This window comes from Anolis sagrei, chromosome 2 (genome assembly GCF_037176765.1).
Source record: "Anolis sagrei isolate rAnoSag1 chromosome 2, rAnoSag1.mat, whole genome shotgun sequence".
Classification (NCBI taxonomy): domain Eukaryota; kingdom Metazoa; phylum Chordata; class Lepidosauria; order Squamata; family Dactyloidae; genus Anolis; species Anolis sagrei.
Window position 1 is genome coordinate 244681126 of NC_090022.1, and position 13909 is coordinate 244695034.

Below are 13909 nucleotides of genomic sequence, written 5' to 3' on the forward strand. Positions count from 1 at the left end.
GTACAAATTACTTCAGTAACCTATAACCAATACAGTTACTCCTCTTTCTTCCATGCCTTATTCTAGTTTTTTTTAACTTGCAGACTTTCTTGTGAAGGTATTTAATATGTATTTTATATCAAAGTTAGTATTCGTGAACTTCTAAAAAATCCATACTACAAATTAAGAATGAACAGGGGAAACTGTCAATTACCACACCCAATTTTCATCTCTCAGCCAGTCTCTCTCTTTCGCTCTCTTTCATGCACACAGAAATCAATGTCAAGAAGTTGCTGTGTACTTATTTTACCAGCCATTGGATGATTTGATGTGAACATTTGCTCCCATACCAATCAACTGTTCGACTTGGCTCAAGAAACCTCTTCCAGAAGCTATCATTAGAGTTGTTGCACTTGTCTCGCTGTGCCTGTAATCGACTAGGAAAGGGAAAGGGAGGAAATAAAACTTAGTCTGTGTTTTCTTTCTTTTTTTAAAAAAATCTGTCCCAATTATTTTAACTAAGCTTTCAGCTAAAAACATCTTAGTTTCACTGAGCTTTAAAGGACATTTTAAACGAGACTGTTATTCTTACTCTGCTTGCAATCCTATATGTGCTTACCTAAGACCTAGTCCTAAGTAAATATGCATATGACATCTAAACAAATATGAACATGCCCTTAGCAAATAGAAACACTCTAAAAGTACTATGATTCATAAAACCGTAATGCTCTTATAAAAGCTAAATTCACAGAACAAAAACCTGCAAAAATACTTTTAAAATTCTGGAAATCTAAATGTTTATGGAATTACCTAGTCTTTTCAGTCAGATTACACTAGTATTCATGGTCAAGAAATTGAGGTGCACCATTCAGTAAGGAGTTCCCCGTGTGAACTTACCACTGACATTTTCAGTTAAAATAAGATGGAAGACTTGTGCAAAGGCATTAATGTCTTTATGTAGCCAGATATCGGAAAGACAAGCATCCATTTCTTTAATTAGCCAAGGTTCAAGACAATTGACATCTTTTTCAGCCTATAAATAAGAATATATTTTAAAATCACTTTCTAAAACTGAAAGCTATTAAAATTCAAATTAAAAGCTATTCTATTCTTATTATTTAAAAAATTGCTTTTCAGAAACTGGTGGGAGATTTCAAGATTGTAAAAAAAATTAGTGATGCCATTTTCCATAACATACCATTTATTCATGAAATGTTGCAAAACATACTGAAGAGCCATATGTGTAACAGAACATCTCGCTGTTGCTTTACATTTCTATTCTAAACAAAAGCTCCTTGTCCAAGTTTACGTTGCCAAAATAAAATGTGCTGTCCATAACACTTACGTAATTCTATTTTTCTTCCTCCACTGTAAAACAGAACTGTAAAACTTTGAATTAGCTACTTTTAAAAAGTACAGTTAGCACATGTGGTGCAAATGCCAGAAATCATATGAACCTAAGAGGTAAAATGATACAGTTTGGCAAGTTTTGATTTTGTTTTAAAAGGAGAAAGTGACATTTAAAAAGATGGAAGGATCTAAATCCATAGCATCTATTTGAAATTGAGAAAGGCTCAAAGTTTGGTTATACATGTGAAAAACAGAACACAATGATAATTGTGTTCTTTCTAGACCCACGGGAGTGATGATAATAGGTTATATTAGTTCAACTTCATTAACAAGTGGTATCAACTTCAAATATTGGAAGATCAGAAGTGAGCATACCAACTGACTGAAAACTGTGTCACCGCCATCATCCAAGAGATCGTATTCTTCAGCTACATTTGGGACTGCCCTCTGTCTCTGCAGTTCTGGCTTGCTGTTGTCTTGTGCAGAATACCATTCAGTCAGAGTTGTCTGTTGCTTCTCCTCTAGATAACATAGTTCAGTTTTTAAGGGGATACAGACTCAAGATTAAAATATATAGTATCCTCTTACTATAATTTCTCAACAACAGAATTTGTTTGCCACATCTGGAAATCAACAGAAGTAGCTTCTTTCTGAAATCTTAAATATGGGCACCAACCTCGCTGTTTCTCCTTTTTGTATTTGATCATTTCTTTATTTGTATAGCCTGTGGTTCTCAATAAGTCTTCCAGAAACATCTCTTTTACTTCAAATGGTCTTCCTGGTACTGAAAATATAAGATTAGTATAAATATTCATGATATACTCTATATTACCAATACATTTGCTTCTGGCCAATTCTCTCACACTGAAGCAACTTGCAATTTCTCAAGTCGTTCATAACATGAGAAAAAAACCAATACAATTAAATTTGCAACAAGTATACCAAATATATTCCTGTATCAGTCAAAAAATGTATGCAAAAATGTGACTCCAAAAACAGGAGCTGACTTATATTCAGGTCAAAAGAATATCTTTGTGCACTCTACCACCGCTTCTGGCTTTTGTTGAATGCCTGCGCAGGAAAATGGCATTGGCAGCAGCTTTTCGTCACAAAGTTTTATTGGTGGGAATTGCTGAGGAACCACCCTTGGTTGTCTGCAGCTAGACCACTTGTGTCCTCCTCCTCTCGAACTTCTCTGAGGAGGCCAGCAGCCAGTTGCCAATGATAAAGTCTACTGAGTCACTGAAGGGGGAGGGGGAAATTGATCTGAATGGTGAGCAAAAAAACAATAGTATTGCTGAGAAATATTTGGCTCAAGAGGCTACTGAGATCGCATCTTTTGCCTGTCTTCTCTGGCCACAATCAGCCTGCTCACTTTTCAGAGGAGAAGGAGGAAGTAGAGACAAGCGGCTGACAGTAGACAACTGAGGGGTGTGCATGCAAAGATGATCTCAGCAATCTCTTTTTAGCCAAATATCTCTCAGTATCACTGGTGTTTCTTTGCTGACCACCCCCCCCCCCCCCCCCGAACACCAGCAACTGATATGTGAGGTTGACTTAAGCACAAGTATATACGGTACACATGCTAGCAGGGAAGACAGAAAATAAATTTCAGGGTTTCTTTTTTACATTCTGGCGTTTCAAATTCCTATTTTTTTTTAGAGGAACAAAGTGTTTCTCATTTTAACTGAAAGGCTGTCGCGTTGGTTAGCTAGTTTCTTTCAGCAACAGTCAGCCTAGATGACTGGGCCTCAAGGGATTCTCATTTTTACATTCTATCCAAAAAGTGTAATTAAATTCAAAAATTAACTTGATGCCCTATCTTTCTGTGATTGTTCTCAAAGTGCCCAAGCTTAGCAAATAAAATCTGCTAAAGTCTACTACTTCATTAGTATTTTACCACTGGTTTAGCATAACAGAAGTTTATAATTAGGTGAGACATCAGGAAATAATGCTTCTGGTACATGGCCATACAGCCCAGAAAACTCACAGCAACCCAATTGTACAACAATTTGTTACCAAATCTGGAATATAGTGCATCGAACTGAGAAAAATGCATTCAATTAAATCTAGTAGTCTGACTCTTATTTGCATTTGCACTTACTATATATCACTGGACAGCCTCCAAAATACCTAACGAAGAGATTCACATCCAGGGCAGCACTAGAGAGGATCAGTTTCAAAGATGAGTGTTTCTGTAATGTGTCTCTCAACTTCGTTAATAAGAAGTCACTGAACCGATCCCTCTCATGAACTTCATCCTGCAACATAAGCAGGCCAGGCCTCTTTGTATCAAAACCTCAGCACATTGACATGTCATACAATGCAACTGCTCCATCTAAAATCATAAAATATTTCACTACTGCTGGAATGTTCTTGTTATATTATTTATTGCCACATTTAAATGACTCTTGTACAGAAATGTTGGTCAACCAGAAGGTTTAATTTATATCTCAAAAGTAAAAATACTAAGATATGAACACCAGAAATAATAAATTTAAGCATAAGTCAATAAAAATTATATACAACTACAATCCTCTTTATATGCCAGCAAAACCATTAGTCATACAGCTTTGTAACATGTCCATAACAGTTAAACTAAACCCCAGAAGAAAAGCAAACTTAGATTTTACAGCTCCAAAAATATAAAGTTACTTTCAAGATACTAAGTAAAACATACCACAATAACATGAGTTACAGTTGAAAGTGCACTATCTCCAGCCATTAGTGTACGAAGTAATACACCATTGGTGCAAAATGTTAACAGTGTCTTTGGAGAAACCCTGTTAAGAATGACAAAGGCACTTAAAAGCTCAGTAAAAGCAATGAATACATCTTATGAAAAGGAAATATCATTACAAATATCTATCTATTTATTTACTTCAAACATTTCTATATGTCCTTCGCAACTCCTGAGGGTGGACTCAGGGTGGCTTATAATTGGCAGCCATTAGATGCCAACAATAACATCAATCACATCACAAAACAAATTGACAATTAGGCGAACAACAAAATGAGAAATATACATTAAAATGTTAAAAATAAAATGTTTAAAAATTGAAACATTAAAACAGCGCCAAGCCCAAAACTACCCCTTATTACAATTGTATCACTATATCATTGTTAGCCAGAAACAGACTGTATTCTTAGTACAGGAATATAGAGTAACTCTTTTAGCGAGAATGATTCCACCTCCCTTTCCTAACAAAACCATGCTTTATATATTGGTCTGTACAATATAGTCTGAAGGCATCTACTCAGACATCTCCAGTTTCTCATACTCCCCTTGCTCCCAAATTGAACAAAACACCTCTACACACAATTTTCTCTAGCCTTAGTTCTAAGACAGGGATGGACAAAATGCAGCCCTCTAGATGTTGGACTGCAACTCCAGCACCCCATCATACTGACCATGTTGGTTAAGAGCTACAGCCCTATAATATGTGGAATGCTGCATTTTCCCACCCTCAATCTTAAGATGGAGGATTAAAAAAGAAAAGCTTCACATGCAGCTTCTCCACTGCCATGACAGAGAGCTAAGGTGCTCCCAAAGAAAGAAAAGAGAAAAAGCCATAGTGTCATCCCCTCAATACAGCCTGCACAGAGGCATCATGGAAGGTGTGTAAGAAAGGTGTTTACTTATTTCAAATATTTAATGTCTTGAGCCTTCAGTTTCACAATGTGTAGAGTGCCTCAAAATAAACTGGACTTATCAGACACAGTTCAAAATCTTACAAAAACAACAACATTTTTACCCTACCACCTTCTCCCCAAAGGGACTCGAGGCAGCTAACAAAGCACAGTGAAGTGCCACAAATAAACAATACATAGATCCAAAAATGATAAAACCATGAAAATACAATCACGCACACACATAGTTACATTAAAATTCATAATGTAAATTATAATTCATAAAACACAGTCATAGCTGTAGAAATAAACAGGTTATTTTCAATTGACACACTCAGTGCCGAAGTGACGCCAACAGTATGTCCTCGGACTAACCCTTAAAAATATACCATACTTAAAATCAAAGGCTTGTTTAAAAAGCCATGTTTTAAACTGGATTGGAAGGCTTGAGCAGGAAAGAATGATGCAACATAGCATCAGAATTAAAATAGTTTTTCCTATTAAGATATTTTGAAAAGACCGGGCAAACGTAATTCTTTTGTGGGTTACCATCCATCCCACCTTAGAATACACTAGGATGACATTAACACTAGGATGCACATTAGTTTAGGAACAGGCAATTCCACTATAATTAGCCTGGGCAGATCTATGTACCAACAGTAGTACCGCCCCCACTTCCACCGAGGCTCCTTCCATAACCTTTGAAAATAAAAGTAAGGCAGAGAGACAGACCCAAGACGTAAATGTATAATATACAATAGGGAAAGGGTGAGAGGTGCCCATGTAAATTTTTTATCTGCATAAATGTTACCACTATATTTGATTTAATAACCCCACATTTTCCATTTTCTTTAAGGGACTTGTAAAAAACATTATATCCAGGAATACAGAGAAGGCTAGCAAGACCTGCTTTCCAGTCGGATCTGATAACCAATCGTCTGCCCAATCTTCTCTCTTCTTTCAGCCGCAACCCTTTCAGCAACAGCAATCGCAGCCAAACGTCTTGGCTGAGTGCAAAATATGCGACATGGTATTCCATTTTTATAACTATCATCAAGTAGAAACTGAGGAATCTGAATATAGAAATGTTGTGTTAATCACAGAATAATCTTCACAGATAAAACTTTATGCAAGCAACGCAGACTGATAAAGCTGTAAAGTCTATTGCAATAACAAAGATGATATAGAAAAGCTACTTAGTCTCCAAAATAACGTCCAGACTGATAAAATAACAATAGAAATATCACCAATGCAACTTAATTTGTGTTTATCCATTTACAATCTGTTATTTCAAATCCTCTGAACCCCATTTTTTAAACTTCAATATTCAAAAAAAGTTTGCAGCCAACAGGAAGAAAATATTACTTGATGCATTCAAGTGCTCTTCCGCTACCATCTTCTTACTGCAGAGAGGCCTACAATCATAAACTTCAGTAATTGCAAAGAGTGGCCCTTCCCAGGACCGTAAAACTGTTCTCTTAACTATTTCTAAGAACCAAAGGAGAATTTAAGTTATCAAAGTTGATTTCCAAAAAAACTAAAAAATATTTCAGTTTTCAATTATAGCACAGGTCAATATATTTCAATATCCAATTTCTTACAACTTCAACTTTAAATTCTCATGAAATACATACCTGTGTTGTTTTCCCTGATCCAGTTTCCCCCACAATCAAAACAACTTTATTTTCTTTAATGATTCTAACGATTTCATCTTGCTTTTCATAAACTGGTAGAGACTGGCGAAATGAATCAAATTCTGATTCTCCGCGTTTCACAGGAATTTGAGGGATGCCATTATTAAGTCGGCCACTTGTTTTACTCATTTCTCTGTTTTCTAAAAAAAAAAATTAAACTGATTTTCCAAACTGAGCATTAGTTAATCCTGAAATAAACAACACACTATAGGAAAAAACACTACCTGTCAAATTATTAGGAAAATACATAAATGCTTTGGATGTGTTAATGGAAAAATATCTATATCCATTAGGCCCTTAATTTTTCTTTCAATGTTCAATTCTTACAAGCCTACTTAGGACTAAAATGTGTGGGATTGGCTGAAGACATTCAATGAGTGATCTGCTTGAGGAATCCTTGCACATATTCAAGAGAAGGAAGGATTTCCCCACAATCCTTTTAATCTGTCAAAATTAAAACACGGGAAAGCCTCCAAAACAGTAAAAGTGGTCCCTGGAGGAACCATGAATCAAGAAAACCAGCATTCTCCCATTATACTTCTAGGATCTGGACTGAAACTGCTTCCATGAAAATAAAATCCATCCAAAATTCAAACAGTAGTAGTAGTATTTCTCAGCTGCACCCGTACCTTGGGAAGTCTGCCTTGGCCACGGTAGTCCATGCTTTGGTTACATAGACTACTGCAACACACTCTACGTAGGGTTGCCTTTGAAGACTATTCGGAAGCTCCAAAGGTCAAATGGGTGGCAGCCAGGTTGTTAACAGGAGTGGTGCTCAGGAAGCATACTACTCCTCTGTTGCACCAGCTCCACTGGCTGCCAGTCTGCTACCAGGCACAATTCAAAATGCTGGCTTTAGCCTATAAAGCCCTAAATGGTTCTGGCCCAACTTACCTGTCCGAACGTATCTCTCCTCATGAAACATCTAGGACTCTAAGATTGTCTGGGAGGCCCTGCTCTCGGTCCCGACTTCTTCACAGATGCATTTGGCAGGGACGAGAGACAGGGCCTTCTCAGTGGTGGCCCCTCAGCAGTGGAACACTCTCCCTAGGGGTATTAGATAAGCCCCCTTCCTCCTAACATTTTGTAAAATAAGTTAAAACCTGGCTTTTTGAGAAAGCATTTGCAAATGCAGTGCAACAGACAAATACACATCTATGGAGTGACTGGACGACGAGAATTGGAAAATTATTTCAGTAAGGAGATGCTAAGGATTTATGTTTTTATTGGTTTTATATATTATTTGCTAAATGTTTTTAAATTGTATTTTATGTTGTTGGGGGCATCGAACTGTGCTGACTGTAAACCGCCTTGAGTCACCTTCGGGTTGAGAAAGTCGGTATATACATACCGTAAATAAATAGATAAATAAATAAATAGTATAGCCAAAATTATCAGCTTTCAAGGAAGGAAGCATTTACTCCTTGAAAACCAGTTTCTTTTAAAAAGTCAATACAGTTATACCAACTACTCAACTGTGTTGCAGCTCAAGATCGATCAGCATGATATGGTAGCCATCATAAAGTTCTCTAATGCTTTCTACATATGAAACTTAGCAACAAATTCTTCCTTCCACAGTCTACCATTGCATCAATAAGTCAAATATCCTGCACTTACCAGCTTCAACAGCAAACACATTTCCTCTTTCTGTCTTTGGCAAAAGCTCTGTGCGCTCTTTATTGGTGACAGGAAAGCGCTGTACTAGACTCCTAATAGCATGTTTCGTGTTTAGAATCAAATTACATGTCATGACTGCATGTGCCAACTCTGACCCATCTTTTTTCTTCACGGTTAGGTACCTGTTTGCGCCTTTCCTGCAAAATTATAATATTTAATATTTATCACCAAAAATGAGAGAACTGCTCATGAGAAAACCGAAAACATTATTTCTAAAGAATCCATTTAACGCATGCAAATGGAAATAGCATTGCTTCACAAGATATTGACTTACCCCTTACTTTTAGAAATCAGACCAAGAGACTGACTCAATCGATGAATGAATGCTCTTTCAGTACTTGTGAAGGATGAAGGAAATTCCATTTCTAAAAAACAAAAAAAGGAGAAAAATTAACTTCAGAGATTCCCTGCATCAGGCCTGCACAACCCGTGGCTCTGCTAAAATGCATTTCTATAAAAGCTACATATTAAAGCACATTTCTATAAAATACATATTAAAATACACAAAACAGAGATTAAACACAAGACACACATTTAAAATTCATGATTAAAAACTGGCTGGGTCGGCCTGCCAGAAGAGGTAGGTCTTTACGTGGTTTTTAAATTCCAACAGCTGATTGAGCTGTTGGTGCTCTACTAGCAGGTCGTTTCCACAGTCTTGGGGCAGTTGATGAAAAGGTCCTATGGGTGATGGTTGCCAGTCGGCTTCTGGCTGGTTGGAGCAGACGCCCCACAGAAGACCAAAGTGTGCGGAGCGGAATGTATGACTTTAGGATAGGTGTGATATGATCATTCCTGTAAGCTAATGGTTCTCAACCTGTGGGCCCCCAGGTGTTTTGGCCTACAACTCCCAGAAATCCCAGCCAGTTTACCAGCTGTTAGCATTTCTGGGCCAAAACACCTGGGGATCCACAGATTGAGAACCACCGTTGTAACCAACGTGACTGCTGTATTTTGAACCAGTGGGAGTTTCCAACTATATAAGGTGACCTGCCATCCCCTGCCACGCATTTCTGTGGCCCAGTCTGGTGATCTGGAAAATAAAGTAATTAGAAAGTGTTGGCTTCTAATATATGAAATTTCTTTATGCTTGTGGTTAAACATTATTTGTTGTTGTTTCTTTGTCAGTGTTGATGTTGAAATTGTCTGGTTTACAGCATGTAATTGACTTTCTTTAGGGGTCCCTTTTGAATCTATGATACTATATCTGTCATATACATATATAGATGTGTGTAAATCGTATATATCTATGGCTGGATGGCTCTTTGTCAGGGAGGCTTTGATTATGTTTTCTTGCCCTGGTGAAGGGAGTTGGGCTGGATGGCCTTAAGGCAGCATTTCTCAACCTGGGGGTCAGGACTCCTGAGGGGATTGCGAGGAGGTGTCAGAAGGGTCGCCAAAGACCACCAGAAAACACAGTATTTTCTCTTGATCATGGGACTTCTGTGTTGGAAGTTTGACCCATTGGTGGGTTTCAAAATGCTCTTTGATTGTAGGTGAACTATACATCTCAGTAACTACAACTCCCAAATGGGAAGGTCTATTTCTGCCAACTCCATCTGTGTTCATATTTGGGCATATGAAGTATTTGTGTCAAGTTTGGTCTAGACTCTTCATTGTTTGAGTCCACAGTGCTCTCTGGAAGTAGTTGAAGTACAACTTCAAAACTGAAGGTCAATGCCCACCAAACCCTTCTGGTGTTTTCTGTTGGTTATGGGAGTCCTGTGTGCCAAGTCTGGTTCAATTTCATCATTGGTAGCGTCCAGAATGCTCTTTGATTGTAGGTTAACTATAAATCCCAGCAACTACAACTTTCAAATGACAAAGGTTTTGTTTTTGTTTTTTGGGGTTTTTTTAGTGATGGTCACTTCTTGGGTTAGTTGGTGTCTACTGGCCAAATTTGCCAGCAATTTGCCCAGTGGATTTTGAGTTATGATGTCACTCAAAATGAACAGAGCATTTTTATATGGAGAAATATAGGCAAGATTTCAAAGAAAGGAACTGTCAAAACCATCTCTGAGCCATCCGTGCCAAGGAAAACCCTGTGAGATTCATGGAGACACCCTGAGTTGATGCACAGATATATCTATGGGTACCACTACACCCATGACTGGTTCAAGATTTGGAATGGCTTACGGCAGGGTTGTATACTCTCACCCAAACTATTCAACTTGTATGCAAAACACATCATGCAGTGTGTGAGGCTTCACAAATCCAAGGCTGGAGTAAAAACTGATGGAAAAAATAGATGCTTTTTAGTTGTGGTGTTGGAAGAAAGTTCTGAGAGTGCCTTTGACCACAAGAAGATCAATCCAGTCCATACTCCAAGAAATAAAGCCTGACTGGGTACTGGAGGGAAGAATATTAGAGGTAAAAATGAAGTACTTTGGCTACATAATGAGAAGACAGGAAAGCTTGGGGAAGATAATGCTGGGGAAAATGGAAGGAAAAAGGAAGAGGGGCTGACCAAGGACATGATGGATGGATGTTATCCTTGAAGTGACTGACTCGACTTTGAAGGAGCTGGAGGTGACCACAGTCAACAGAAAGCTCTGGCATGGGCTGGTCCATGAGGTCATGAAGAGTCAGAAGCAACTGAACGAATAAACACGAAAAATCCACCCATTTAAAGCTTATATTATATATTATGTTCTTCTAGATGTGAAATGTTCATTTGTGGGATTAACATAACTCAAAAACCACTAGACGAATTGCCGCCAAATTGCCGACACCTACTAACCCAAGGAGTGACCATCACTCAAAAAAATAATTTTGTCGTTTGGGAGTTGTAGTTGCTGGGATTTATAGTTAACCTACAATTAAAGAGCATTCTGAACTCCACCAATGATGGAATTGAACCAATCTTGGCACACAGAATTCTCATGACAAACAGAATACTGGAAGGGTTTGGTGGGCACTGACCTTAAGTTTGGGAGTTGTAGTTCACTGACACCCAGAGAGCACTGTGGCCTCAAACAGTGATGGATCTGGACCAAACATGGCACGAATACTCAATATGCCCAAATATGAACACAGATGGAGTCTGGAGTGAATAAAACTTGACATTTGGGAATTGTAGTTACTGGGATTTATAGTTCACTACAATCAAAGAGCATTCTGAACACAACGAACTAGAGAATTGGGGCAAACTTCCTACACAGAACACTCATGACCAACAGAAAATACTTAAAGGCCTGTGAGTTCAACTCCCTTCACCAGGGCAAGAAAACATAACCAAAGCCCTCCTGACAAAGAGCCATCCACCCATAGATATAGATAGATATATATGATTCTCACACATAGAGAGATATAGTATCCCAGATTTAAAAGGGACCCCTAAAGAAGGACAATTCTATGTTTCATGTTCCAGAGTAGGCAAACCACACAATCTCCACATCAACACTGACAAAGAAACAGCAAGAAATACTGTTTACCCACAAGCATAAAGACATTATAGTTTGGGACCATCCTACCTGCGTGACCGTATCTCCGTTTATGAACCTACGCACTCACTTTGGTCATCCGGAGAGACCCTGCTCGTGATTCCGCCAGCGTCGCAGCGTCGTTTGGTGGGGACGCGAGACAGGGCCTTTTCTGTGGTGGCCCCCCAACTCTGGAACACCATCTCAAAAGATCTTAGACAGGCCCCTACATTGGCAGACTTTAGAAAGAACTTGAAGACCTGGCTGTTCCGATGTGCCTTCCCAGAATAGGAATCTCCAATAACAAGTCCCAGAAGCACTTTATTAGAACTAAGATTGCTGCACACCGCACACTGCACTTACCCTATAATTCTTACATATCACCTGTCACATCAGCACTTTTAATCCTGTACCCATTACTCTGGCCTGGCCCAGTTTTATTGTGTCTTGATGTATTGTTTATTGCTTGTTGTTTAAAATTGCTTTAATTGTTTTTAATTTGCTTTAGGTGTTGTATTGTTATGTTGTGTTTTGAGGCCTTGGCCTTTGTAAGTCGCATCAAGTCCTTCGGGAGATGCTAGCGGGGTACAAATAAAGTTAATAATAATAATAATAATAATTACATATATTAGAAACCAACACTTCCTCATTACTTTATTTTCCAGCTCAGGAGATGGGCCACAGCAACGCGTGGCAGGGGATAGCTAGTGTAGAAATGAAAATACACCCTGCATGTAGACTCTTACACTATAGCCACATCTGTTTGGATTGCACAGTTATGACATTATTGCCAATTTCAGCTTCCTAGGTACACTTGTGACAGACAACAATATATGTGTTGGAGCTGAGGGTGGTGACAGCCAACAGGGAGCTCTGGCGTGGGCTAGTCCATGAGGTCACGAAGAGTCAGAAGCGACTGAATAAACAACAAAGCCTCTACACCAGGGGTCTTCAAACTAAGGCCCAGAGGCTCGATATGGCCCTCCAAGGTCATTTACCTGGCCCTCGCTCAGGATCAACTGAAAACACACAACAACAATCATATCTCATCAGCCAAAAGCAGGGACACGCTTCCCATTGAAATAGTAGCAAGTTTACATTTGCTCAAATTGTTCTTCATGTTAATTGTTCTTCATTTTAGAGTGCTTTTTGAACTACAAATACGATATGTGCAGTGTGCATAGGAATTCATTCATGTTTTTTTTAATTATAATCTGGCCCTCCAACATTTTGAGGGACTGTGACCTGGCCCTCTGTTTAAAAAGTTTGAGGACCTCTGCTCTACACCAAGCATGGGCAAACTTCGGTTCAAAGCCGATAGGCTGTTAGGAATTGTGGGACTTGAAGTCCAAAACAGCCAGAGGGCCGCAGTTTGCCCAGGCCTGCTCTACACGGTAGTATTAACCCAATGGGCCCAAACGTCACCTCGCTGGTCTCCGTATCGGAATCGCTCCAGGGCGATGTTGACGGCGATTTTAACCTCTTCATCGATGCGAATGTCCTTCAGCCCCTTGGACCGGCCGCGGGAGGAGCTGGAGGAGGAGGTGGCAGCCATGGAGGGGCCGCTGAGGGCCGGGGGCCGCGGAGAAACACTGCTCGGGCGGGACATGCCTCCTCCCAGGCCGGCGCCGGCTCGCCTCAGGAAGCGATGGAAGCCGAGAAGGAAAGCGAAAGGACGGGGAACGAGAAAGGGCGGGGCCTCGGCGCGCGCTCCTGCGTCACGGCCCCCTGGGCGGGAAAATGAGACGAGTTCGAAGGCGCAGGAGGCGTGAGGCCTGTTTGTATGTGGTGCGGACAGTACTGCGCATGCGCCTTCTAATCACGCCGAACCTATGAATCTCTACTACCCTCTGTTTTGGACTTCAACTCCCAGAGTCTCTGTCCATTGACTATTGAAGTAGAGGCTTCTGGGAGTTGAAGTCCAAAGCGGTGATGCTCAAACGCAGGGGCCTCCAGGGATTTTGAACTTCACCTCCCAGAGACTCTGTCCATTATTGTAACAGAGGCTTGCGGGAGCTGAAGGACAATTGGATGGGTGAAGGTTTAAAGCAGGCATGGGCAAACTTTGGCCCTCCAGGTGTTTTGGACTTCAACTCCCACAATTCCTAACAGCCGGTAGGCTGTTAGGAATTGTGGGAGTTGAAGTCCAAAAACACC

At 39.7% G+C, this 13909-nt stretch overlaps 1 protein-coding gene across 3 annotated transcripts in view; it reads right to left on the reverse strand.

The window, feature by feature from the left end:
• YTHDC2 (YTH N6-methyladenosine RNA binding protein C2) overlaps positions 1-13533 on the reverse strand; it is a 35828-nt gene extending 22295 nt beyond the window's left edge. For 2 of the 3 annotated variants that reach the window (XM_060761911.2, XM_060761912.2), the window contains exons 1-11: positions 13178-13533; positions 8605-8695; positions 8271-8467; positions 6594-6793; positions 5866-6032; positions 4010-4112; positions 3434-3590; positions 2006-2113; positions 1705-1850; positions 877-1012; positions 290-416 (exon numbers count right to left, since the gene is read on the reverse strand). In XM_060761911.2, the coding sequence (XP_060617894.2) occupies positions 290-416; positions 877-1012; positions 1705-1850; positions 2006-2113; positions 3434-3590; positions 4010-4112; positions 5866-6032; positions 6594-6793; positions 8271-8467; positions 8605-8695; positions 13178-13361 (1616 nt within the window). In that variant the 5' untranslated portion in view covers positions 13362-13533. The remainder of the gene's footprint in view (positions 1-289; positions 417-876; positions 1013-1704; positions 1851-2005; positions 2114-3433; positions 3591-4009; positions 4113-5865; positions 6033-6593; positions 6794-8270; positions 8468-8604; positions 8696-13177) is intronic. The other variant, XM_060761913.2, reaches the window with a different exon arrangement.
• Positions 13534-13909: the final 376 nt, after the last annotated feature.